Here is a 27,602-nt window from a genome sequence, read left to right as displayed (position 1 = left end):
ATCCCTAACCCCTAGACCTCCCCTGGTGGTGCCTAACCCTAACCACCCCCCTGGTGGTGCCTAACCCTAACCACCCCCCAGGTGGTGCCTAACCCTAACCACCCCCCAGGTGGTGCCTAACCCTAACCACCCCCCAGGTGGTGCCTAACCCTAAGACCCCCCAGGTGGTGCCTAACCCTAAGACCCCCCTGGAGGTGCCTAACCCTAAGCACCTCCCTGGTGGTGCCTAACCCTAAATCTCCCCTGGTGGTGCCTAACACTAACCTTGACAATGTTACATTAAATCCATTCACCGTTTTGCAGTTAAATAACGTCTGCAGTTTGGCTTATGTAGGGCGCTATTGATAAATAACGTTACTATGCGCAATAACGACTGCTGTTTGGCATATGAACGGCGGCGCTATTGATAAATAATGTTACTGTGTGCCATTTTTCTTCTTTTTTCCCTGTGCGCCATTATGCAGCAGTACTAACGATAAATAGCGATAAGCGTATCTTTTTAATGCTGCGCCATTTTTATGCATAGGCGCTGTGCGCCATTATTCACTGATCTGTTCATTAGGGGGCTTCTGTACCCCTCACAACATTCTTGTCCTAGACTGTAATTTATGGCTGCCTTGCCACATCTAACTAGTGATATTTAGCTAATTACAGTTACGTGAAATTTTGCGTAAATTTTCGCAATTAGGACTATTCATAATTACGATTTGTAAATTGATTTTGTATAATCCTTTGTAATTTTACATAGATTTTCGTGTAATTTTTACGGAATTTCGTGCCGACTTTAGCAGTTAATAGTATAGCCCCCACACTTGCTATTGTCACCAAAATTGCTACATAGTAATATATATATATATATATATATATATATATATATATATATATATATATATATATATATATATATATATATATATATATGTATATATATATATATATATATATATATATATATATATATATATATATCATGTTACAGTATACTACAAGTTTTTATTACATAGTGAACTCCAGTCAGGGATTCTAACAGTTTCTCAGCATGGGCAGCTGCCTCCCCCCCTCAGACAAGCTGAAATTGAGAGCAGAGATCTGTCTGTTAGAGATAAACAAAGCACACACACAGAGCCTGCAGGGGGCATGGAGGGGGCGTGCATAACTTCTCCCTATCACAGCAGAGACAGTGCATTCCTCTCTGGCTCGACAAGGCTTAACAAAGAAAAGAAGATTAGATATATTACAGAGACAGTGCAACTAGGAAAGGCTGCAGTAATCCAGACCACATTAGAACCGGTATAGGAACTTATAGGATAGAAGAAATAAGGCTGAAAATGTTGTTACAGAGTCTCTTTAAGTAGGATAGTGGGTATAAGTCAATTAAGAAAAATGTAGTTTTTGAGAAAATAGATTTTAAAAATGCAAAGGAAAATGTTTTTTAAACTCTGAAAAATGACAGTTTAAAAACCATTTTTCCTTTGCATTTTTAACATCGATTTTCTAAAAAACTATAAGCAATTTTGGTGATGATAACATGTATGGGGGCTTTGCTATTAACCACTAAATTCGGCACAAAATTGAACGAAAATGTACACGAAATTACGAATGATTACAATTACTGATGAAATTAATTATGATTTTTCCTGCAATTTCGTATTTCAATTTTGCATCGTCATTGGGAATTTCGATGCAAAATTACCTCTATGCGAAATTTTTGCTCATCACTATTAACGTGTATATCTAGTGCTACTGAAGTCTGGTACACAAAGTTGAGGTAACATGGGCTAGATAATTGCTGCCTTATTTAGTGACCTACTATAATGAACAACAAACGTGTTGGAATTCTTTTCATCCTTGTGCCAGGACGCTACTCGCTCATTCTTTGTTAATTGTCTCTCATCCCTTCCCCGTTGATAGTACATGCTGCTGCTCCGCAGAATGTCTGTAAAAATTAAAATGTCCCCAAAATTTTGCCCTAATGATCGACCAACGATTTTCAAGGGTAACATACATTAAAGAGAAACTCCAACCAAGAATTGAACTTTATCCCAATCAGTAGCTGATACCCCCTTTTACATGAGAAATCTATTCCTTTTCACAAACAGACCATCAGGGGGCGCTGTATGACTGATATTGTGGTGAAACCCCGCCCACAAGAAATTCTGAGAATGTACTCCTGACAGTTTCCTGTCTGTGAACCTTGCTGCATTATGGGAAATAGCTGTTTACAGCTGGTTCCAACTGCTAAAAAAGCATGCAGCAGCTACATCACTTGCCAACAGTAAAAATGTCACCATGCGATAAATGTCAGAATATAAATCAGGGAATTTAAAGATTTTACAATGGGCAAACACTGACTAAATCCTTTATACATAATTATTGTAAAAATTAAGCACTTTTTTTATTACATTATTTTCACTGGAGTTCCTCTTTAAGTTTGCTTACCAGGATTTAGAGGCCAGTCTATAAAGAGCTCCTGTATCTCGGTAGTTAACCATTTACCGACATCCTAACGTATTAAAACGTCATGCTTACCGCTATTAACAGCAACATGACGTTTTAATACGTCGCGCATTCCCGCCGCTGCTACCGCCGTGTGTCCGCCGCTACCGCCGCCATTACCGTCGGGATCCCGTGCTGGGCGATTGGGGAAGAGGACTGAACAGTCCTCTACCCAATCGCAGTGCCTGGAGTGAATGGACGTGACCGCGAACAGCGGCTACGTCCATTCACATAAACAGGAAATGTAACAGTTTAATAAAGTGTGTAAAAAAAAAAAAAAAAAGTGAACACGTCCTATGAGTGTTCACCAGCGCCATCTTGTGGCCAAAAAGTATATTACACTTACAAAATACATACATTTTTAAGTATATACACATCATTAATAAAATTACACTTCCAACCCTCCCCCCCAAAAAAAACACTTGTAAAAAAAAAAAAATCAGCTTAAAAAAATAAAATAAATAGTTGCCTTAGGGACTCAGCTTTTTTTATTCTATATTTTATGGGGGAAAATTAATTTTAATTTATTACATAGGGGCTTGTAATTATGGCCAGAACAAACAGAAAAATAACCACTTATATTTCAAAATAATATACTGTCGCCATACATTGTGGTAGGGACATAATCTAAACGGTTTAATTATCGGGACCACTGGGCAAATAAAACGTGTTTGTTTTATCCACAGGAGAATGTTTAATTTTAAAACTATAAAGGCTGAACACTGAGAAATAATGATTTTTTTTCTTTTTTTTTCTGTTTTTCTCATTAAAATGCATTTAGAATAAAAAAATTCTTAGCAAAATGTACTATCCACAGAAAGCCTAATTGGTGGCGAAAAAAACGAGGTATAGATCATTTTCTTGTGATAAGTAGTAATAAAGTTATTAGGGAATAAAAGGGAGGAGCGCTGACAACTGAAAATTGCTCTGGTCCGTTAGGATAAAAACCCTTGGGGGTGAACTGGTTAAACTGTCCTTTTTTTTAAAGATTCTGCTTATTGTTTTAATAGAACAAGGTATAATCTGCCTAGTGCTTAGTATGCCTAGTGATACATCTTGCCCTACACTGGAGGCAGAGCTACCAAGCAGCCACCTGAATCATGTTATTCAGACGGCAAAATCTAGGGGGCGGTGTTTGGACAAACAGGGCCACCTGGCGCCTGCCTCCGCTCCCCTCTCTTGCCCGCCTTCCTGGCACCCACTATCCTCCTCATCCACGCATTCCCCAAATCCCCGTGCTCATTCTACCAGTGGCACCTGCCGCCCTTCCCTGTGACATCATAAGCAAGTGAGGTGTTGATATATAACCCCATCACCGGTGAGAGATCCCCATGGCCAGTCAGAGGGGAAGCTTTGGCACGCGACCAATCAGGCAGGAGTGCTGGCACCAACCTGGCCAATCGAAGTCACCCGCAGCTCCTTATGCTAACTGGTGCCGATGGTCTCGTGGGTGGGACCTCAGCACAGTCATTGGGCCAAGCACATTTCCGGCCGGGGCACGCATCCTCTAAAGTTTGCTTCAGGCAGTGGAAAGTCTAGAACCGCCCATGACTCCTAGCATCCATCAGAGAAAGATGATTCATATCTATTAGAATTGGTCAAAAGCGAATGATTTAGAGCTGAAAATGAGATCTCCGGTGACTGTGCTCTTTGTGTTTCCCCACTCAGGAATAGAGAGCTACAGGATACAGAAGCGCGAGGCTGAGGGCTATATAACTAAGGCTCAGGATGCTGTTGTCAGTGCCTGGGAGACAGTGAGCACAGCCGTCACCTCAACTGCAACAGGCCTGTACGAAAAAGTGGACGAAACTGGAGTTCCTGACAAAATAAAGTAAGTTTCGTGGAGGGAAGACGTATAATGTATATTTCAGCTTCAGTAATTGCAGTGAGAGGGATATGAGGGCTGCCGTATTTATTTCCTTTTACACAATGCCAGTTGCCTGGCTGTGCTGCTGTTTTTTTGGGGGTGGGCTCTAGTATCATTATCATGATTAAACTTTATTGATAAAGCGCTAACATACAGTCTATTAACCTCCTTAGCGGTAACTCCGTGCTGGACACGGGGTAAGGATTTCTCAGGCCCTGCTGGGCCGATTTGCATCATTTTTTTTTATACACGCAGCTAGCACTTTGATAGCTGCGTGTTATTTACGATCGCTGCCGCTCCGCGCTGATTCGCCGCTACCCGCCGCGTTAGAGGGTGCCCCCCCGAGACCCGTGCGCTGCCTGGCCAATCAGTGCCAGGCAGCGCTGAGGGGTGGATCGGGACTCAGTACAACGTCGATGAGGTTGGTGACGGGGGAAGCCCTCATGGAAATCTCGTTCGGAACGGGATTTCCGGATGGGCATAAGCGCCGGCGGCGATCGGAGCATACGGGGGGGAAGCCACAGGGAGGGGGGAAGCATGTAGCTAGCGCTAGGTGCTACATGCTTAAAAAAAAAATAGGTTAAAAAAACCCGAATCATACCGCCAGGGAGGTTAAGCAGCACTGTACAATAGATGGGGTGACATTACAACATCAGTGTTACACAGGGACTTTGTAGTTTTCAACAATAGTGCACAAAATAGTGATGTAACACAATGTAGGGATACGTGCAGCAGATGAGTCTTTGAGTCCATATGGTGGTGTAGAAGAGCAAGGAGGAGGGCCCTACCAAGAAATTGCTATCGCGCATGTGCAGAACACTCCCAGCCGCGGGAGCGTGATAGAGGACGAGCGGAGCCGGGTGACTCGGCAGTCGGCGAGATTACGGAGAGGGAGCATGGAATCACATCGAGGGCACAGGAGGTTGGAAAAAGGCCCAGTTAAAGGATACCACAACTGACATGTGGCATACTGAGATAGACATGGGTATGTACAGTGCCTAGCACACAAATATCTATGCTGTGTTCCTTTTTTTCTTTCTCTGCCTGAAAGAGGTAAATATCAGGTATGTAAGTGGCTGACTCAGTCCTGACTCAGACAGGAAGTGACTACAGTGTGACCCTCACTGATAAGAATTTCCCCCTTTTTTATCTCTTTCTTGCTCTCAGAAGCCATTTTCTTCTAGGAAAGTGTTTTATAGTTGGAATTTCTTATCAGTGAAGGTCACACTGTAGTCACTTCCTGTCTGAGTCAGGACTGAGTCAGCCACTTACATACCTGATATTTAACTCTTTCAGGCAGAGAAAGAGAAAAAGGAACACAGCATAGTTATTTGTGTGCTAGGCACTGTACATACCCATGTCTATCTCATTATGCCACATGTCAGTTGTGGTATCCTTTAAGTAAATGGGCAATTTTTATTTTACTTAAAGAAACACTGAAACCAGTTTAAAAAATGGCTTTTTTCCCTTTTATTTATTTGAGGCATGTTTGCCCCTGTTAAAGCACCGTTATCCCGCGGCAGAACGAGGGGTCTTTACCCCCCAAATCCCCGCTGCAAAAGCCACGACTTTCTTGGTAGTGGATTTTGCTGCTCATGGAGGCAGAGCTTTCAGCTGCAGTTCTGCCTCCATGCGCATCTATCAGCCGGCAGATCTCCGCCTCTCCCCGCCCCTTCCAGTGAAGGAAGACTGAGAGGGGCGGGAAGAGGCGGCCATCAGCGCTGATAGACATGTGTAGAGGCAGAGCTGCTGCTGAAAGCTCTGCCTCAACAGGCAGTGATCCTCGAGTGTGCTCCAGGGGATTTGGGGGGTAAAGACCCCTCGTTCTGCCAGTGGGATAGCAGCGTTTTAACAGGGGCAAACATGTCTCAGATAAATATGGTAAAAATATGGTAAAGGTAAAAAGCCGTTTTTAATCTGGCTTCAGAGTCTCTTTAAGATTCACTTTAAGTGGCTCTGAACCCCACAGGCTATGTAAACTGCCCAGTCTGCATCCACATACATGGTAAAGAATGGCATGGCTGCCAGAACTTATTATAAATGTTGCATCACCATTTGAGGGCCATGAATTGCCCTCAACCATGGTGTGCGTATAGCACCTTGGAGATTTTCACAATTAAAGGACAACTATTGTGAAAATTTTTTAAAATTTACAATACATTTTTACATATACATATTAGAGGTATACACTATAAATACCCTTTTTTCTATCTCACAGCTCTAAATCTCTTAACAACTTTTGGACTATTCCATCTTCTCATGGGAGTTTCTCAAAGTTTCCTTTATTTCTTCAAAAGCACTTCCGGGAAAGGACCTATACAAAGATGCAGGACAGCCTGCCTTCTCGTGTGCCACTATTCTGGCAGTTAGATTACGCCACTATCTTTCATTGAGTGCTTTTGAAAATATAGGAAATCCTGAAAATTCCCCATGAGGAGATGGACTACTCCCAAACCTGTTACTTAAAGTGAACCTTAACCCATGGGGAAAAAAAGTTTCACTTACCTGGGTCTTCCCCAAGTCCCCTGAAGCCGTTCTGTGCCCTCACAGCTCCTCGTGTGTCCTCCGGTCCGTGCTGGGGATTCGTTTCATTTTCGGCCGACTGAGAGTTGGCCCCCAGCAACCCGTACTCTTCTTCACCTTCCCCGCCGTCAAGCACGTCCTGCGCAGGCGCAAGCAGGTGCAAGTTAAGGTTCACCTTAATGTTAGTGATAGGTACATAAGAAAAAGTAATTTGAGGGAGTTGGCTGCAGTTTAATGCCCACTAAAAGATCAATGTAAATCAAAAAACCTAAGTTGTGTTTTAAATGCAAGTTATTAAAATAAGGCGATACAGAGGCGTCACAAGGGTTGGTGTCACCCGGTGCGGAAACTCATGGTGTCACCCAAGAAAGGGTGACACCATGAGTTTCCGCACCGGGTGACACCAACCCTTGTGACGCCTCTGTATCACCCCATGATCCTCCTACCTCACCAGGTAGTAACATTGCTTGTTATTGGTAGATGTCAAGATGGTCACCACGTTGCCTGGTGGCCTGTGAACTCTGTTATCAGCTCAGCACGGAGCAGCCCATAGGGAGAAGAGCAGGAGGGAGAAGTACAGCAGGCACTAGCCTGGTCTGTATTTACATAGTCTAATTCACTCTCCTTTAGCCTGGAGCTTGGTGTCAGCCCCTCTGCTGGTGACACACCTGGTGCGGTCCGCTCCTACCGCACCCCCCTAGTGATGCCACTGAGGTGATAAATTACTGAACCTTTCATATGACGTTCTATTTACAGAGAAGCTTATGAAAAGACAGCGGACACCGTTGGGTATTATGGCAACATCCTATACGACCAGGTTTATCACTGGTTTAACTGAACTTCAGAAGAATGATGGTCCCTCTCAAAGCACAAAGTCTTTAAACAAGAAGTCGTGAAGAAGACGAAAGCTGAATTAATATTGCAATCGTGTCTAGCAACAACTTAATGTTTCACCTCTTGTAAGAATAAAGCTATACTGTACTTGTATTAATTGTGACAGAGAATAAAACATTTTCTTTTTTTGCATAGAAATATTGTCATTTTGTCATTGTTCCTGATTGAATAAAAAATAAAAAAACAACATTTAAGCGCTATGATGGCACAAGATGGTACTACGATGGTAAAAATACAACACAAATTACTGTGGATTTTTTTAAAATAAAAAAATGCACTTTTTTCATTTGATACTAGCAACAGATCCAGGGCAGTAAAAACTTGAAAAGATATATAATGAATGAACATCCAACTACTAATGTGGGTGACTGGCAAGGGATGCAATAGCAGGGGGCCCAGAAGCCTTTGAGGGCCCCGTCGGGGGGGGGGGAGAATTTTATTTTCCCTGTGCTGAGAGACTGACAATTAAGGGCACAGAGAGAAAAAGCTTTCTGCTCTCTGCACAATTAATCAATGACTGAACAGTTGTGTGAATGATTGCATGCCCCCATTCAAAATTTTGCAGGGGGAGGGGGGCAGTAATTTCTAGTTACACCCCTGCCTGCCGCCATCCTGCAGTGATGCATTGTGGGAGTTATGACCTGCTACCTTAAGCTTTAGTAAAGCAGTATTGTACTTTGTAGTTTTTCCACCTTCAAATACTAACCACTTCCAAGTTCAGATATAAAAAACATACCCTCATGAATTAGCACAAGGCACATTTGTAAGATTAGGACAAGTCAGAGTAGGAAAAAGCCATTAGCTGCAATGTGTGTAGATAATATGGGAACATGCAGGTGTTTGGAGATGATCCATGAGAAACAGCAATCGGCTGGTGATAATAAGGAATATATAAAAGGCTTCTAAAGAGGGACATTCAGTCTTTTAGACTCTCTGTAAGCAGTAGAACGAAGGGTTGTCCTCATCTCACTATGTTCGCTGTGTGGCTGTGGATGTTCCTGGGGCTTGCAGGTAAGACACTAATCACTATGCGATCTCTAATAAGGTCTCAGAACACAATGTGATAATGTGAGGATCGTTATATGAAAAGTATAAACTGGGTTGTTGGGCTGCCCACCAAGGGGCCAGGGGACGCAGGGGACCTTCCTTCAGATCAGGGATTTTTATGGCTACACTTGTTATGGGTGTTAAGATCATAATGGCCACATTTGTTATGACCAGTTCAATATGGGCCCCCAAGCAAGGCCAGATTTATACTTTTTCTGTCCCTATGCCAACTTTCTTGCAGCTCCCCTTCCATGTGCAGCACCCTCTCCTATTCCTTGTGCAGCCCCCTTTTCCATGTCTAACATTCATATACAACAGCCTCCTTTTGTTCTATACAGGTTCCTTGGGCAGCAGCTCCCTATTTCCATGTGTTATTCCTTATTTGCAACCTCTGTATTCCATTTGCAGCCTCTGCTCCCATATGCAGCAGTTCCTCTCCCATGTCCAGCCGCCCCTTGGCCAGCTGCCGCCCAAGGCCCGGGCCTTTGTGGCCTATCTAGAAATCTGATCTTGTCCCCAAGCAGGGTCACTAGGGGGAGGCTAGTGAAACGGTGTGAAGATTGGGGGACTACCAACAAAGTTTTGATGAGGAAACCATGATTCTGGATTGGCCACAGGCCAATCCAGCTCTCTTGCTGAGAAAGATGATGATGTCCCCCCCCACGTCATGTACTGCAGAGGACTGTGGCAATGTATTTCTCTGATTGGGAAAATGTGATTAGTGATGAAGAGGCTCTTCTACTTCTATGAGGAGCTATGAATAATAATAAACTCTGCAAGTGTAATGAGAAATGTTTACTCTTAGAAGTGCTCATGCTGATCCTTGCAAAATAAACTCATGGGCCTGTATGCAATTCACTTTTTCTCTATCTCCAATTAGAAAAGAGCAAATTACCTCATGTGCTAGGGGGCGGGGTTAACAGCCAGAAGACTGACTATCGGGACATCAGCAAGTAGTGCTGCTCAGGAACCCCTCAATCACGAATTCAACTATTCGGCCGTGATTGAAAAAAAATCCGGAAATTCCGTGATCAATTTCCGGATTTGAAACGGGCTTACGAAATCGACTTACGATTTTTTCAGTGAATGAGGCAATCATGGAAATTCACGTCCGTGATTGCAGAAAAGCATTTAAGCTATTATTACAGCCCCTATACATGCTACAATCCCCCAAATTGCATGGATTATAAAAATGATAAGGGGCTACAACGTACTGCCACGCCGGCCGCCGTGATGACGCGAGGCGGCCGGCGTGTGACGTCAGCCGCGTCATGCGCGGAAGGAACATCCCGACACTCAGCAGAGTGTTGCCCGGGCTGCGGCCGGTCAGCCATTCCGGAGCGGGGACTAGGAGAGGAGCCAGGACGCCGTCGTGGGACCTCCCGACCAGCACTGGGCTGGAAAAAGCCCCGGGTAAGTACAACTTTCTTTTTTTACTTGAGCTCGGAGTCCCTTTAAACCACAGGCAAGTGAGAAAATTCTAATGATTTTAAAAGCACTTTTTCACCAACTTTTTGGTAGTTTTCAATTACAAAGTGCTGAAAAGTTATTTTAAAACGAAGTTGAAAAATATGTCCTAGGAGAAACCTCAGGATATGCATTGCATATGGGCCATAGCGCCTAGATGTCACAAATGACCATCTCGGCCAGGTTTCACCTGTGGACCCACCTTGATGTGCAATGGAGTTAGTACTGAGTTTTATGAACAGCAAGTTTAGTGAAAGATATGCGTATAGAGCAAGGATGATCACCGACCTTAATCACGAGTGATCACAACTCGTAATTACTCGTGATTCAAATGAGGTTTAATTACAGCAGGTGTGCGGCTTGAAGGAGGAAGTGACGGCAGCAAGGCTTGGAACACGAGTAGACTAACAGGACGTATGGACCTATTTGGAGCGCAGGGCGGACGGCGGAATTATGGGTAAATAACCCTTTCATTCCCCGTCGCACACCTGCTGTAATTAAACCTCATGAATCACGAGTAATTACTCGTGATTAAGTTGGTGATCATCCCTGGTATAGAGTACTAGTTAAAAACATCTCCTAGGAAACCAGGGCTGCAGCCAGCCAGCTACCTAGACAGTACTGTAAGGAGGCCTTGGCAAAGATGCTTTAATGCTCCAGAGTGGCCTGCTGAGCACACACTTATCTTATATCTGCAGTTCCCAAACACTTTGAATCTGACAGGAGAAAAGTGCTATACAAATTTAAAGCTATAATAATAATTATTATTAGGTATATACACGACGCAATTAGGTTGTCGTGAGCATAGGGGTCAAGGCAGACAACTGCAAGTAACTGGTAAAGTCTAATGCAGTTGATAATAACTAATATTACAGTAGCTGCAACTGCCTGCTGAAAGGTAGAAGCCCCAGTAGCTCCGCAAGTCGGGGCGTACTTCGCATGCACAGCCCGGCTGCTCGCACACCCCATCACGTTCTGTGTCTGCACAGTACTAATCCCGGCCGCTCCCGGACAGACGGTGCCTGTGCAGACTGGCCTTAACTTGTGGAGATTCCGGGGCTCCTACCCGACGATCCAGGAGGACAGCGAGGGGCTGATTAGCCTGAAGGGAGCTGGAGGAAGCCCCAGGGATGTATAAATGTTTTCTTTGTCGTGATCTCATGTTTACTTTAACCACTTGCCGACCAGGGCTTCCTGCAATGATTGGTGCTGCTTGGGCTCTCCAGCCCGCAGCACCGATCAGGAGTGAGCCAGAGCGATCAGACTACCCCCCTTTTTTCCCCACTAGGGGGATGTCCTGCTGGGGGGGTCTGATCGCCGCCGGCTCTGTTCGTTCGGCGGGGGGGGGGGGGCTCCTCAAAGCCCCCCTCCGCAGCCATTTTCCGCCTCCGTCCCCCTCCGGCGTTTCCCTTCCTCCTATGGGCAGCGCAGGACGGAGATCCGTCCTGCGCCGCCTACAACAGATGCCGGCGAATGAGAATGCGGCGATCCCCGGCCAATCAGAGGCCGGGGATCGCCGATCTGCCTTACGGCGCTGCTGCGCAGCAGCGCCGTATGATGTAAACAGCGGGGATTTCTTCCCCGCCTGTTTACATATTGCCGGCGAGCCGCGAGCGGCGGCTCTCCGGCTGTTCACGGAGACACCCTCCGTGAACTGACATGGAAAGGCCGCTCGATCGAGCGGCCGTTTCCATGGTAACCCGCAGACGACCAGTTTACGCCAATCGGCGTTAGCTGGTCGTCAAGAGGTTAAAGAGGAACTCTGATGAAAATAATTAGTAAAAAATTGCTTCATTTTTACAATAATTATGTGTAAATGATTTAGTCTGTTTTCCCATTGTAAAATCTTTCCTCTCCCTAATTTACATTCTGACCAGGGTTGCTCATCTCGACCTCGTGATCACAGCATAGCCGTGATTCACGAGCATTTTTCACTATCCGACATCGTGATCCAAATTTGTGATTGCCTCTCAATCACAAATTCTGTTCCGAATGCACTCGTGATCGAGGTCCAAATCTGGGTCGTGATCACAGATTTAGCCGTTAGCGCGGCCAAAATTAAACCGCCAAAAGCCGCCGACTTTAATAGTTAATATCAAAGCCCCTTAAATGCCAGAATCACCAAATTTGCAGGTTATGTTAAGAAGAAAAGTGGGAGCAAGGGGAAAAGAGAATGGGGATCCTCATTGGTCTGTTAATAGAGCAATGGGGAGCCTTGGAGCCAAAATGATGCTTTTGGGCTCTAGCTAGGCTTGGGCCTTTGCTATTAAGTGCTAAAGTCGGCGGGAATTGTTTCACTAAGAACTGTCATTTACCTCATTTAAATATATACTTCTTTCCTTTGAAATTTTAAAATCAATTTTCTAAAAAAGTATAAGGTCTTTTTAAAAAAATGTTCCTCCCTTGCTCCCACTTTTCTTCTTAACATAACCTGCTGCACATTTGGTGTTTATGGCATTTATGGGGGCTTTGCTATTAACCGTTAAAGTCTGCGGGTTTTTAATCACGAATTACGACTCGTGATTCATAATTACATGCAGTTATTTGACTCAAAACCGCACTCGAGTCGGATATCTGTTTCTATTCATGATCACGAGTTAATTCGAAAGTGGGCGGAGTCTAATTCGTGAACACTCGAATCGTGATTGGGGGTATCTGAACAACCCTGAGTCTGACATTTATGGTGACATATTTACTGCTGGCAGGTGATGTTACTGTAAGTAGCTGCTGCTTGCTTTTTTTGGCAGTTGGAAACAGCTGTAAACACAATGCAACAAGGCCCCCACAGTGTGATGTCAGAACCGTGGTCCTGACATCACACTGTGGGAGGGGTTTCACCACAATATCAGCCATACAGAGCCCCCTGATGATCCTTTTGTGAAAAGGAATAGATTTCTCATGGGAAATGGGGTATCAGCTACTGATTGGGATGAAGTTCAATTCTTGATTACGGTTTCTCTTTAAGTTTCCGACAGTTCTCAGGGTCACCATGTATTTGTGATTGATCTTTGCCTTGTTCCTTTGCAGCTGCGGCTCCTTGGTATGATGACGATGATAAAATTATTAATGGTTACGAGTGTGTCCGCCACTCCCAGCCCTGGCAGGTTTATTTCACCTATAATGGGCAGAGGTGGTGCGGTGGCTCCCTGATCACTGCACGCTGGATCATATCTGCAGCCCATTGCTATAAGCAGTAAGTTATCCTTATGGCTTCTCATATACTTCTTTATCTCCAATAATTAACACAGACCATACCGGAGGTTTAGAGCATAAGAGGTTTGAATCTATGAATTTAGTCAAAAGAATCATAAACAGAGGGTATATGATACTTAAAAATTCCTCCTGGCCTCCCTAGCAGTACTGACGGTTATACACGTCAATACAAAATATGCTGTGAATATACTATTCAGTCCACGGTAAAAAAAAAAAAAAAGACACCTGAAGTAAGAAGAATATGGAGGCTGCCATATTTATTTCCTTTTATTCAATGCAAGTTGCCTGGCTGTCCTGCTTCTCCTCTGACTAATACTGTTAGCCATAGACCCTGAACAAGCATGCAGATCAGGTTTTTCTGACAAAAATCTGACAAGATTAGCTGCATCAGCTTGCATGTGTGTAATGTGACAAATTAAGTCCCCTCTCCTCCTCCCCTCTGCCTCTGAAATATCTGGCTAGTAACCTCCTCCTGCCCAGACTGAGCTCCCATAAGTCCTTGCTACAGTGCCAAGGCACTCTAAAAAGCTGTGGGCGAGGCTTGTTTAGTTTATAGGGAAGTAGAGTATTAAAACAAAACAAAAAAAGTATTTGGCTTGAGGAATGCCCTATAAACTATATGAAAAGAACACAATTATGCAATGAGTAAAAGTTTATCTCGGATCCACTTTAAAGGAAACCTGAGGTGGAAATAAACCGGTGAGATAAACAATTGTATCTATCATCCTACTCCTAAAAATTACTGTTTTTTTTTATTTTTTATTTTTTTATTCCACCGCTTTAACTTCTGTCTAAAAGATGAAAAAGTAGGTTTAACCACATTGCACTTAGACCTTTTTCCCCCAATGGACCAGAGTAATTTTGAAGTTTTAGCTATGTCACCTAATTTTTCAAGACAATCCTGAATTTCATTGGGTGGTATTTTTTCCCAATAACAATTTTGTTTTCTACACATATAAATGGGAAAAATGATTAAAAAAAAAAAGATAATTTTTTTACCAATTCCATTCTGAAAGTAAAAGGTGCATCCAAATGGAAACGTTTGTAACCCCAAGTATCCACTTATTGTAGTTACCAGATAACAAATGACCGTCTCTTGTAATGTCTGAGTGCCATTGCAGCGGACAGATGCCTCTCCACTGCCCATGCTGAGTGCTTTCAAGTGCCCAGCTGTATGTGAAGCAGCCGACAGAAAATGAATGCACTGCTAATTTAATTTCTTAGCTTGGCCTTCTTATGAATAGAATGTAATAGATGGATCCATGGGCTGTCAGGAAGTTCCAAACCGTATGTAGGGAGCATTAATGCAAAAACAGTGCCAGGAAATTTGGGCGCAGGGCAAAGCCAAACACGTCACACCCTGCTCCTGCTAAAGTCCCAGCGGCGCTAATTACTATTCCCGCTCCAGGCCAGCATAGACTCAGGGGGAAAGACGTAATTCGGCTGCCAGCTATTGCTGGTGGCAGAATTACGCTGTTTTTATAGTAACTTGGGTTTCGTCTTTTGACGGCGCCTACATTTCTGACTGAGCGCCGCTATAGCTGTAATTCACATTGCAGCCTATGGCGGTGCAGGGTGTGCCCAAATTTCCAGCGCCATTTTGAGTTGTCTCGATTTAGGGGACCTTTTAAAGGACACCTGACCATGGGTATAGCTTCCTACAGTAAGCACAGAGGTATGTTCATGCTGGATCCACATGCCACTGTGTGATTTCCATTTCTCTCCTAGTTCCCCTTGGCCTCCGTAATCACTCCTTATAAAATAAATTTCTTTTGGCTAACGTCAAATTTTCAGACAGGAAGGGGCAGGTTTGCTGTGATGTTCCCTCCTATTATACTCTCGTTCCTTGCTCTTGACTTCTGTTCAATTGCAGAGAATGGGCACATCTAGCTATGAATTTTTATGTGATTTATTTTTTTGAACTTCTGCTTCAAGGTAAGTTTTCAGCTGCCTCTTTAATTCTGACTCACAGGCCCAAGACTCTGATAGCTCACCTTGGAGAACACGACACCACTAAGGAAGAGGGGACAGAGCAGCATATTCAGGTGGAAAAGGCTTATCAGTATTTCTACTACAGCCAGTATTATATGGATCATGATTTCATGATGGTCAAGCTAGCTGAGCCTGCCCAGTTCAATCAGTACGTCCAGCCTGTTCCAATTGCCACATCATGTCCCAGTGAGGGGAGTCCATGTTTGGTGTCAGGCTGGGGGAACCTGAGGACATCTGGAGGTAAGTTCACTTCCTAGGCTTCATGGATGTGGGGCCATTGTATTTTACTTTCTGTTTTGTCCTTATTTTTTCTCTGACATTATGCAGCGTGTCAAACTCAAACACTGGGACCAAGTTGCAGGCCAACCTCAATGTCTAGTGGCTACCTCTCTTATTAAGTTTTCTAGTGTCTAATGGGCCCCTCTCCCTCTCCTCTAAAGTTCCCTGGTGTCTATTGGCCCTCCTCCCTCCCTATACAGGTCCCTAATGCCTAGTGGTCTTCCCTCCCCATACAGTTCCCATGTGTTTAGTGGTCCTCCTCCTCCCTCCCCTATACCGTTCCCTGGTGTCTAGTTGCCCCTTCCCTCCCCTATAGTTTCCTGGTGTCTAATGGCCCTTTTATCTTACCTATTGTCAGGCTCCCGAAGCTTACCTCTGCCTCGGCGAGCAACAGCGCATCTGCGACTTCCGGGTCGCGCGGCCGCGCTGTCGTCGATGACGTCAGCGGCTCGTCTGCTGACCTCCTCTCACAGGGACAGGGCTGTTTGTGTCGCACCTCTTATGCCCTTAGGAAGCGTGTCAGCTGACACGCAGGGCTCTGTCTCCTGGTCCTGATTGCTGGGCGTTTGGGGCGTGGCTTCCCTGCCGTCTCGGGCTTCGTAAGCCCTGTGTTGCCAGTCTCACATTGTCTGTCGTAGCTAACACTTCACAGTGAAGGCTTCAGACCTTAGTCAGATCCGTGTGTGTGCTTGAAACGGCAGGACCCCGGGGATTCGCGCTTAGCTCAGGAATAAATATATATTTGTGATTGTATTATTTGACCTCTGCCTTGCCTCTTACTACTCTTTTACCTAACGATTCTGTACCTTTGCCCATCTGATCTGTTGCCGACCTCTGCCTCATTCTGTTTGTGCCTCACGATATTGTACCTTATCTGTCAGATCTGTTATTGATCCGATTTGTTGACCAATCTACTATCACTGTCTGTAGACAATTCCCTTAAAGGGAACGTCTGATTGTTGTCTGTCTGCTAGTGCCCTCACACACTAGCAGATCGTTACACCTATACAGTTTCCTGGTGTGCGTGCATGAAAAAAGGGCGCCATGAAAATAGGGCCTGGCTGGATAACAAAATGGCGCCGGTGGATAATAAATCTGATAATGATAAGAATCATTGTCAATCTTGGTTAACGATAAATACCGAATATATAAGTCCAGAGGTGTAAGCGCCTCCACGGTATCCCGGGGTGATGTTTCACACTACTCTCTCCCCTCAGTGATAAATACCGTTGATGAAATAGACAATGATAACGAAAAGATATTAACGTTAAAAATCGTTACATAATTCAACAATACAGCTTAACCCAACCCTACTCTCACACAGATGGCTCCCCTAGTGGTGCCTAAAACTAACCACTCCCCCGGTGGTGCCTAACCCTAACCCCCCCATGGTGCCTAACCCTGGTTTTGCCTAAAACTAACCGCCGCCCAGGTGGTGCCTAACCCTAACCACTCCGCCTGGTGTTGCCTAACCACTCCCTCTGCAGAAACACCCTTTTCCACATAGAAACGATAATATCTTTGATAATGTAAAATCTGTACATACAAACAAAATAATATGATAAAACCTATAACGATACAAGCGTCTAAAACGATAACCTACTTCAAAAACTTTAATGTTCTAATGTTGTGAATGATATTTATTGTGGCTCCTGTTTATCTTCTTTTTTTTTCCGCATTAACGATAATTGCATTAAAGTCTATGGCGGTGCCCTTTTTGTCCACCCTCAGCCGGCGCCCTTTTTTCCTGCTACCCCTGGTGTCTAGTGTTTTCCCCCTCCCTTACCATATGGCTTTACTGGTGATCTATGGCTTCATCCCCCAATATAGCTTTCATTGTGGTCTAGAATGACCCAAACATAATGCAAAGTGGGAAAACCACTCTGCAGGCCAGATTTGGCCCGTGGGCCAGTTTGACATGAATTTCATATTGGATCCAGGCAATAAGAAGAACATTAGGAAGGTCAAGTGATTTAAGGTACAGTATCTTTCAGAAGAAGTATCTTTCAGTGTGATAAGGCTGAAAACAAATGTATTATTATTATTAGATTTAAGGAATCTGAAGTGAAAATAAACTTATGATATAATGATATGTATGTGTAGTATAACTAAGAAATAAAACATTAGTAACACAGATTTATGAGTAGTATATTGTTTCCGGTACAGGAAGAGTTAAGAAACTTAATTTGTTATCTGTGCAAAAGACCTTCTCTGAGTTCTCCAGCTAAGTGTGGTCGGCTACAGTGCTGTTTTCTGAAGCACTTATCTCAACCTGTCTCTCACTCAAGGTTTTTCCTGCAGGAAAGTTCAAAGGGTCATTAGCTCTGCCCTGTTTCATAGTTTAAAATGCAGAGTGTAGTTTGTAAACTGCAAATATTAGGGAATAATGCAGTTATAAAAACAAGCTATTAACTGAAAATACAAATATGAAACTATTTTCTTTGCTACTAGTGTTCTATGAATTATCCATACTACACATACAATTCATTATATCATATAGAAAACTAGAATAATCACAAGCTTAATTAGCACGTTAATTGAACCTGGCACACCATGGTTAAGGTAATGAGAAGACCATTGTCATGTTTTTCCCAGGTATCCATTTTGATGTTGACAAATTATTGGTCTGCTCAGGTGTTGCAGATGGGCCTTTTGCCTCCCCTTATTTAGTCAGATCCTTTCATGAAGTAATTAGCACACGCATATAATAGTTCCACTAAATCTCTGGGCCAGATTTATCAAGAGTGTCTGAGACAAAATATTAGTAGGCGTTTAGAAATCCGTGCAGAACTGTCTCAGACATCCTAAGAAATCACTAGTTAGTGCAGATTCCTTCTTAAACTGTAAGGAATAGAAGGAGTTAGGAAGGTCTCTCAGGCAGTGCAGTGTGAGGGGAATTGCTGTTGCTGAGGTAACAACACACCTGCTGTTAGCGAGCTCTGAGTGAGGGGGGAGGAGCCCTCCACAAATCACATCTAGCCTGCACTATCTGGAGAACTGCTAATGAGCACTTCTTATCTGCAGCAGTTAAGGAATGGATTTGCACTGTTCTTAACTGTAGTATAGCTCTAGAAATCCATGCTAAACTGCCACTATTACATGGGCTTTGGGAAGTTTCTTACTATCATGCAGAACTGTTCTTCTGCTGGTTAGAACAGTTTTAGAAGGAAAAACTGTCGGTACTGCGTTGATAAATCTCCCCCAGTGTCTCTTGAATTGTGCATATTACTCCATACAGTTCCCCCATAAAAACGAGTGACGCAGCAGTTGGGGGTGGGAGTTACTATACCATACAGTAGAAAAAAATAACTTAAAATGAATAGTAACTTAATACCATCCTACCTAATAAAATCGCAGGTGTCTGTGTCCACCTGCGTCCGTGTGTGCCGCCTGGGGTAGTGCACACGTGCGGGTTCATGCAGTAGGGGGAGCCCATTCTCGTGGGGTCACTGGAAATACAACACACAGACATACCTTCTGTAATATGCCTGCTTTTCTTTTATTTCTCAGTGCAGTATCCCAATGCTCTGCAGTGTCTGGATCTTCCGGTGTTGTCAGACTCCAGCTGTAAATCTTCTTATCCAAGCAAGATCACCACAAACATGTTCTGTGCCGGGTACCTGGAAGGAGGGAAAGACTCATGCCAGGCAAGTATGGGGGATAAACACAAGCATGATTTTCAAAAATAGTTCAAAGGCCAACTCTGGGCATTTTTTCGCTTGAAAAGTCATGATAGGTTTGTTAGATACTTTTTGGATTGTTATTGCTGTAGGTTTCTCCACCTTAACCCTTTCCACTCGGCAGGGTTGCCAAGCGTCCGTAAAAAGACGGACTGCCCGTACAAAAGCACTTAAAATACAGCTGTCCGTACTGCCCGTATTTCAAGTGTAGTCGTCCGTCCAAAACGCATTAAATGTGCAAATGTATTCTGCGCATGTGCCATGCGCTATGCACACTCTATTTTCCCCCTACCTCAGCCTCCCCTCTCCTCGCTGGGTCCCTCCCTGCCAATCAGAGAACTTTTTTCGCCACTCGCTGCCCAATAATAGAGATGCAGGCAGCCAGCCCAGCCCACCCAGCCCAGCGAGCGAAGAGGAGGACTGTGAGTGTCACGGCTGGTTGGAGCTGAGGTCGTAGCGCCACAGGCAGCCAGCAGCCGAGCAGGAGCAGGCAGCCAGCCCACCCAGCCCAGCGAGCGAGGAGGAGGAGGACAGTGAGTGTCATGGCTGGTCGGAGCTGAGGTCGCAGCGCCACAGCCAGCCACCAGCTGAGCTAGCAAGCAGCCGAGCAGGAGCAGGCAGCCTGAGTCCACAGACTGATTGGAGCCCATCAGCCGCCGCCAGGAGGGACCACCAGGGAGACAAACAGCCAACCAGCACACTGACTGTGAGTCACTTTGTATCTGTGTGTGAGAGAGGGGGGCCGCGGCTCTACCTGAACTACAAAGCATTCCAAGCTAGCCTGCCTCCTGTCACTTATGCGTCCCCACCCCCGATTCTTCAGCCTGAGTCCCCTAGACAGACACTACTGCAGCCAACGAGCTTGCCAGGGCAGCCAGGCAACTGGTATTGTTTAAAAGGAAATAAATATGGCAGCCTTCATTTACCTTACTAGGGCAGTTGTAATTTAAAGGAAACCTAAAGTGAGGGAATTATGTTTTACTTACTTGGGGCTTCTTCCAGCCTCTCCACAGTCAATGACAGCCCTCGGTGTCCCCTCAGCCCACTCGGTTGTGCTGCTTTCACTCCTGGCTGTGTGCGCCTCCTTTATCGTGCACTTGTGGCTAACGACACTGAGAGGAGCTCACAATTTAATTCCCACCATAGTCATAGTCTAATGTCCTACCATATTATTATTATTTATTTATATAACACTGACATCTTCTGCAGCACCTTACAGAGTACATAGTCATGTCACTGACTGTCCTCAGAGGAGCTCACAATCTAATCCTACCTTAGCCATAGTCTAATGTCCTATCATATTATTATTATTATTATGTATTTATATAGCTCTGACATCTTCTGCAGCACCTTACAGAGTACATAGTCATGTCACTGACTGTCCTCAGAGGAGCTCACAATCTAATCCTACCTTAGCCATAGTCTAATGTCCTATCATATTATTATTATTATTATTATTATGTATTTATATAGCTCTGACATCTTCTGCAGCACCTTACAGAGTACATAGTCATGTCACTGACTGTCCTCAGAGGAGCTCACAATCTAATCCTGCCATAGTCATAGCCTAATGTCCCACCATATTATTATGTATTTATATAGCAGTGACATCTTCTGCAGCACATTACAGAGTACATAGTCGTTCACTGACTGTCCTCAGAGGCGCTCACAATCTAATCCTACCATAGTCATAGTCTAATGTCCTACCATATTTATGGGAAAAAATTCTCCTCCGTTCAAGAGGGCTGCTTCACATGAGCTCTACGCAGCAATCTCCTGCTTCAGCTATGTTTCTTTCCTCCCGAAATTCACAAAATGTTCCCTAAAAAGCCCGCTACTGACTCCGCCCATGACTCCGCCCCCTGTTCGTCCAAAATTTGGGGTGTCCAGATTTTTTGACCATTTTGTCCAGGAAAAATGCGAAATTGGGTTGGCAACCCTGCCACTCGGAGGAGTTCTGTCCTAAAGGAAGTCGTTTCTGCTTGGTGTTTTTTTTTTTTTAAGAAATGCGCTCTCCCTCTTACTCTCTCTCTCTCTCTCTCATTTTAACATGGAACGTAATACCGTAACATGGTATATCTTATTTTAAAGAACACATTATAACGTTTAATTTGATACCTTATTTGGACAGTTTGGCATCCTCTATTGGCTGGTAGCAGAGGAAAAAGCCAAAATATGGTAAATTGAAAATCAGTTTTTCCTGGGTGTAATCCGGGCCTGCGTGACCAAGTTTCGCAATAATAGGTGGTTTTATGAACGCCACCTGGGGTCTTACTATCCCTACCCACAATGCAATCGTTCATATTTCGATTGGGCAGATTAGCAATAAAGTACTGGCTACTATTTACACTCTCCCCAGTCCCTTCCATAGGATTCCATTGATTCCCTATGCAACTTTGCAAGCAATCTGCAAAAATTCTGCAAAGTAATCTGCAAGGAATCTGCATGTAATCTGTTCAAAGGAATCTGCTGATTCAAATCAGCAACCATTTTTTATTAGAAAAAAAAACAGAAAAGAAACAGAAGTGACATATATATATAAATGTCACTGCCTGCCGACCGGGATCGCGGATTTCTGGTATGGGGCTGGGAGGCACTGACAGTGTGGGCATGTAGTATTACCACTAAAGGTCGCATAGTGATTGGTGGTTTGCGGCGTTCCCAATGCGCTGAAAACCGCTGCTGCAGGGACATACGAGTGCAACGCGGAATTCGCGATGTCCCGCTATGCGGGACATACGAGTGGAAAGGATTGAAGCTTCATGACAGGTCCCTCCTCCCAACTGGGCACAGGGGAAAGGGGGGGGGGGTCTGTTTGTAGAAAGGAGGAGGGCCATACAAATTTTGCAGGGGGAGCCCCATCAGCGGTAGTTCCGCCTCTGTTTCTGATCACTTCCCCTGGGTGGTTAGCTTTAGGCATTTATTTTAGGGAGAAAGGTTTTGTGCGAGAGGAGGGTTAGGTTTAGCGGTAGTAAAATACTGGTAATATTTACTGATATTTTACTAACAAATATAACCACTATAAATAGAATATTAATACATGTTACCAAAATTTTACTGTTATGACTATTGTCTGGAGCCTAAATTTCCTGGCACTTTTTTTTTTTTTTTTGCATATGCATTTTTAACTGCTCAAGGTTCGCTCCACGCCGATTGGCGTGAGCCGAGCGGCAGCCCCAGGACCACTGTTGGCGTGAAGTCCTAGGGGCGGAGATTGCTGGGGATCGTGCGCACCGATGCATGCGCATCCCCGCTTGAATGACGGAGCCTTGCTCCGTCATCAGCCTCCCAGCGGCAGTCGCTGCTAGGAGACTGTTAGACGGCGAAACGTCTAACCACTGTCTATTTACATGGTGCAGCGCTGCAATCTACGGCAGTGTTGTACTGGGGACAGCTGTGTGACACAGCTGTCCCCCTCAGCGGCAGAGAAGCAATCCGCTGTCATAGGCTGTGGCTGGCGATTGCGTGGATTGGCTGGCTGGAGGGAGGGAGAGTCAAGGGAAAAAAATAATAAAAAAGGGGAAATTTAATATAAAATTAAGCAAAAAAAAAAAAATTGGAAAAAAAAAGGGGGAGCGATCACAGCCCACGAACAGAAAGCTCTGTTGGTAGGCAAAAAAGGGGAGGGGGGGGGGGATAACTTGTGTGGTGAGTTGTATGGCCCTGCAGCAAGCCCTTATAGCTGCAGTGACCTATTTTGTAAAAAATGGCCGGGTCACTAGGGGGGTTTAAAAGTGGTTAAAGTCCCCATTATGTTCTCATATTAGTGAGGTGAAGCTTGCCCACTTGCCCACTTTTACTACATAATGGCAAAGAACAAAAACAAAACAAAAACGATTGTAGACTTGCTTGACTATGATATACCTAGCAGAGTTGCTTCAATATCTATGGAGAGGTCTTAGTAAATATGCCCCATTGTTTTTATCCTCAGGTTAAGTGCAAATACACTTTTAGTAAACTCTCGTGAAAAAATAAACAACAAAAGATAAAAACCTCTTGTTGACTCTTCTGAATGCAACATCATCCAACCACAAATTCACACATCTCTCTGCAATTATCTGACATAAGTCAGGTGATGGCGACAAATCTGGGCATGCCATAGCAAGCAAATCACGCCTTAGATAGATGTGCACACTCATCTATCAACTGGTTAGGACTAATAGCAATACTTAAAGGTGTTTGTTTTCATATGAAGCGTTATGGTACTTGTTGAACAGTCAGTGTGTCAGAGACCTCCCGTCTCACACTGTGGACGAAACCTTCACAAAATACATCTGTGAATGTCACAAGATACTTTTTCCCATTGAGATGACTTATATTGGAACTTTTGTGGCCATATCAATTCACGTATTAGAGCTTGAAAAGTAAAAATGAAACCTTTGCGTTTATTTTAATTTGACAGTTTAATTGGCAGCTGAATATCTTCAATCTGTACAGTGCAATGTGTTTTTTCTAATGAAAGAATCATAGCCTTTTTTTCCTCATTAAACGTGATTATTTTTTAAATATAGAGAATACGTTAAACACTACCCACACATTTTTAAGGCATTTATTTTTGTGGTCAAATCTGTCCACATTCAATAAACAACAAAATTAAAATATTATTCAATTTAGATCAAATTTATGTAAGTTTGCACTGATGTCTTTTTTTTGTCATCCAATGCAATATACTGTAAAACATTTGTAAAGTGCTTTTCTTATATAGGACTCAAAGTGCATACCAGTATGCCTGGGTAAGGTTCTGGTTGGAATAATAATGGGATCCCCACATCAATTTTTCCCTCTGGTTTCGTAGTTAGTAGTTCAAAGCATATGATTAAATATAAAAAAGTGTCAGAAATAATAACTTTGATTTGCAGGGAAATAAAACATGTTCCCATGGGTCTGATTTGGATAACAATACTTTGTTCAGGTGCTTAGTAATTAAAGTGGACCCGAACTCTTGCACAGCACACTATGAAAAGTTTTCACTACACATACAAGTGCTGTAGAAATCAATTGCAGTGTGGCCTGTGTGTTTGCTTAGCTACATTATAGTGGCACAGTGTAATTAGCTTATCAGCAGATGTAACTCAAAGCACTGTGGTAGGTGGCTCTGACTCAGCTCTGCCTCTGCAGGAAAGACAGAAGCTTATCCCTTTCCGTGCTCCCTGCACAGTTCATTCTGTGAAAAGTTCAGGTTTTTTTTTTAGGATTCCTGTGAATTGTAATGAAGATTTTTTTTTCACTAAATGTTATCATGCTGTGCCTAATCCAACTGCAAAAAAGTGTGCAGCGAGCATGGAGGCTGTCCAGCATCTTTATGTAAATCCTTTTCAGGGAATGTCGTTATAAAGAATAAAAGCCTTGCTGGGAATACCCCATGAAGAGATGGACTAGTTCTGTCAGATTTCTACAACCTACTGTAAGTGACAGCAACATAGGAGATAAGTAATTTATGGCTCATTTTACTCTGGAAGAAACATACTTCTTATTTGTATGTGTTCCCTAAGAAATAGGTAATTTATAGTGCAGTTTACTCTAGGAGAAATTTACATTTTATTTGTATATATTTTACATTTTGTGACAGTGCTCCTTTAACTGGTAAACCATATAAGAGCTGAGACAGAAGCTTCAGAATCTTAAAGGAAACCTGAGACGTGTGTATTTGTACTTACCTGGTGCTTTCTCCGGCCTCATGAGGTGTGTGGGCTCCCTCCCTGTCCTCTCTGGTCTCTCCGTTTTTTTGCTATGCCTCCACGTTAATCTGGCCGGTCGCGCTCTTCTGTGCATGCGTGGCTCAGCCCCCTGACATGCTCCAGCAGCTCAGAGCATTCTGTGCCTGTGCAGTAGTAATGCACAGGCGCAGATCACTTCGGGGCATGGGAGAGCGAAGGGGGCACACGGCCGGGTATGCGCAGAAGCACATGACTGACTGTGACTGGTCGGCTAAGCGGGGGGGGGGGGGGGATGATAAGTGAATAGGGCAGCTGGAGAGGACGGCGACGGAGTCTATGCACCTCATGGGGCTGGAGGAAGCCCCTGGTAAATATAAATACACCCATTAGACACATCTCAGGTGTACTTTAAGCAAGTAAGTCCTGCAACTGAGTAATGATTGGCTGATTCTGTATCTCCACAGGGGGATTCTGGCGGACCTCTGGTGTGCAACGGAGAGCTGTACGGAGTGGTTTCCTGGGGTCAGGGATGCGCACAGAGTGGTTATCCAGGCGTCTACACCAAAGTCTGTATCTATTATGACTGGATAAAGAACGTTATTGAGAACTACTGACAAGAAGAACTATATTGGCATTAAAGTGTTGTACCTTTTCCCAGCATTACTCTGTGTCTGTTTTACTTCACACTTCCTGTGGTTTTTCACAACTCCACATGTCAGCTACTCAAAGCCATAAATCATCAAGCCACAAAAGAGGGAGATTGTAAGATAGCTAAACCTGAAACTGTTCACTTGTGATACAGCAGAAAGCTGAGAATGCGCCTAGGCACCTGTTGTGCACGGAGACCTAAATATAGTGTGAATACCGCTGAACAGCAGATGCGTGTGCATCTTTAAGGGGATGGGGACCTATCTCTTAGGGCCCGTTCAGACTGCACGCGTTTCCAGCCGCGTTTTGGAAACGCGTGCAGGAGGCAGACACGCACGACATCCGACAGTGCATAGAGTGCACTGTCTGATGTTCACACTGCATGCGTTTCGGGAACGCATGCTGCGCCCAGATTTTGTCAAAACGCGCGGCTGTCCCATTCACTTTTCAGTGATGGGATCAGCCACGCAACGCACACAAACGCGGATGGCGTGCGTTCCGCATGCATGGCCATCCGCATTTGTGATCTGAACGGGCCCTTAAAATCACATTTTACTTGAATCAAGAATGAATATGTCAGCATCATCAAATAACATTATTACTATTTATAAAAGCATTACTTTCTCGGCATGAGTAAATACATAGCATTACACATAGGCAAACGCAGGGGGGATTACAGCTGCCCAGAAACCTCCTCAGACTAGGGCCGGTGCAGTGTCTGGGCATAGGCATAAATTGAGACGCCAGAATATCTGCAGGCATCCTGCAGCTCACAGCACCGCCCCTTTCTTTCTCTGCTACAGTTGACTTTGGATGTAGTAGCAGCGTGTGTACAGAGCATGGAGCAGCAGTGTGTTTACAGAGCATGGCGCAGCAGGGTGTGTACAGAGCATGGAGCAGCAGCGTGTGTACAGAGCATGGAGCAGCAGGGTGTGTACAGAGCATGGAGCAGCAATGTGTGTACAGAGCATGGAGCAGCAGTGTGTGTACAGAGCATGGAGCAGCAGGGTGTGTACAGAGCATGGAGCAGCAGGGTGTGTACAGAGCATGAAGCAGCAGGGTGTGTACAGAGCATGGAGCAGCAGGGTGTGTACAGAGCATGGAGCAGCAGGGAGTGTACAGAGCATGGAGCAGCAGGGTGTGTACAGAGCATGGAGCAGCAATGTGTGTACAGAGCAAGGAGCAGCAGTGTGTGTACAGAGTATGGAGCAGCAGTGTGTGTACAGAGCAGGGAGCAGCAGTGTGTGTACAGAGCATGGAGCAGCAGGGTGTGTACAGAGCATGGAGCAGCAGCGTGTGTACAGAGCATGGAGCAGAAGTGTGTGTACAGAGCATGGAGCAGCAATGTGTGTACAGAGCATGGAGCTGCAGCGTGTGTACAGAGCATGGAGCAGCGGGGTTGGAAACAGGGCATGGAACAGCAATGTGTGTACAGAGCATGGAGCAGCAATATGTGTACAGAGCATGGAGCAGCAGCGTGTGTACAGAGCATGATCAATCCCATTGTCGATCGGTTGGGAAATTGCATTATGTGTACCCAGCATGATGTCCTAACATATTACTATATTGTACTGTGTGTGGCTGAGGGAGACCTTTCAGGAATCCCCCCCTTGAAAATCTTGGGTTTGTTCCTGCATTACAGGGGCATCTTTAAAGCAGCAGGATCAGCCATACTATGCCAGGGAAAAAAACTCATATATAAGTAGATGATTACTTGTTCTACTTACATAACAGATATATTGTACTGTCCACGTTTTGATTTCAGTGAATCTTATATAGTAAATAAAGAGAATTCTGTTCCTGGCATTTGCCATCTTGCTTCCCTCTGACTGAAGCCAA

The 27,602-nt window shown here is 44.3% G+C and overlaps 2 protein-coding genes across 3 annotated transcripts in view; both read left to right on the top strand.

The window, feature by feature from the left end:
• The window catches only part of LOC137522889 (apolipoprotein C-II-like), a 596,236-nt gene extending 588,318 nt beyond the window's left edge, over positions 1-7,918 (top strand). For both annotated transcript variants that reach the window (XM_068243024.1, XM_068243023.1), the window contains exons 4-5: positions 4,165-4,327; positions 7,643-7,918. In XM_068243024.1, the coding sequence (XP_068099125.1) occupies positions 4,165-4,327; positions 7,643-7,724 (245 nt within the window). In that variant the 3' untranslated portion in view covers positions 7,725-7,918. The remainder of the gene's footprint in view (positions 1-4,164; positions 4,328-7,642) is intronic.
• Positions 7,919-8,723: 805 nt separating this feature from the next.
• LOC137522885 (trypsin-3-like) lies at positions 8,724-25,775 on the top strand. Its single transcript, XM_068243021.1, has 5 exons — positions 8,724-8,791; positions 13,322-13,487; positions 15,480-15,739; positions 19,289-19,425; positions 25,580-25,775. Exons 1-5 carry the CDS (start codon positions 8,752-8,754, stop codon positions 25,727-25,729), a joined length of 753 nt encoding a protein of 250 aa, XP_068099122.1. The 5' UTR covers positions 8,724-8,751; the 3' UTR covers positions 25,730-25,775.
• Positions 25,776-27,602: the final 1,827 nt, after the last annotated feature.

This window comes from Hyperolius riggenbachi, chromosome 6, assembly GCF_040937935.1.
Source record: "Hyperolius riggenbachi isolate aHypRig1 chromosome 6, aHypRig1.pri, whole genome shotgun sequence".
Taxonomy (NCBI): domain Eukaryota; kingdom Metazoa; phylum Chordata; class Amphibia; order Anura; family Hyperoliidae; genus Hyperolius; species Hyperolius riggenbachi.
Note: the sequence above shows the minus strand (reverse complement) of the source record. Positions and strands in the feature narration are given on the sequence as shown.

Bases quoted from the DNA above. Each gene is read 5' to 3' on its own strand.
- LOC137522885 (XM_068243021.1), top strand. From the start codon at position 8,752: ATGTTCGCTGTGTGGCTGTGGATGTTCCTGGGGCTTGCAG. The intron at 8,792-13,321 runs GTAAGACACTAA...GTTCCTTTGCAG, and splicing joins GATGTTCCTGGGGCTTGCAG to CTGCGGCTCCTTGGTATGAT. The intron at 19,426-25,579 runs GCAAGTATGGGG...GTATCTCCACAG, and splicing joins GAGGGAAAGACTCATGCCAG to GGGGATTCTGGCGGACCTCT.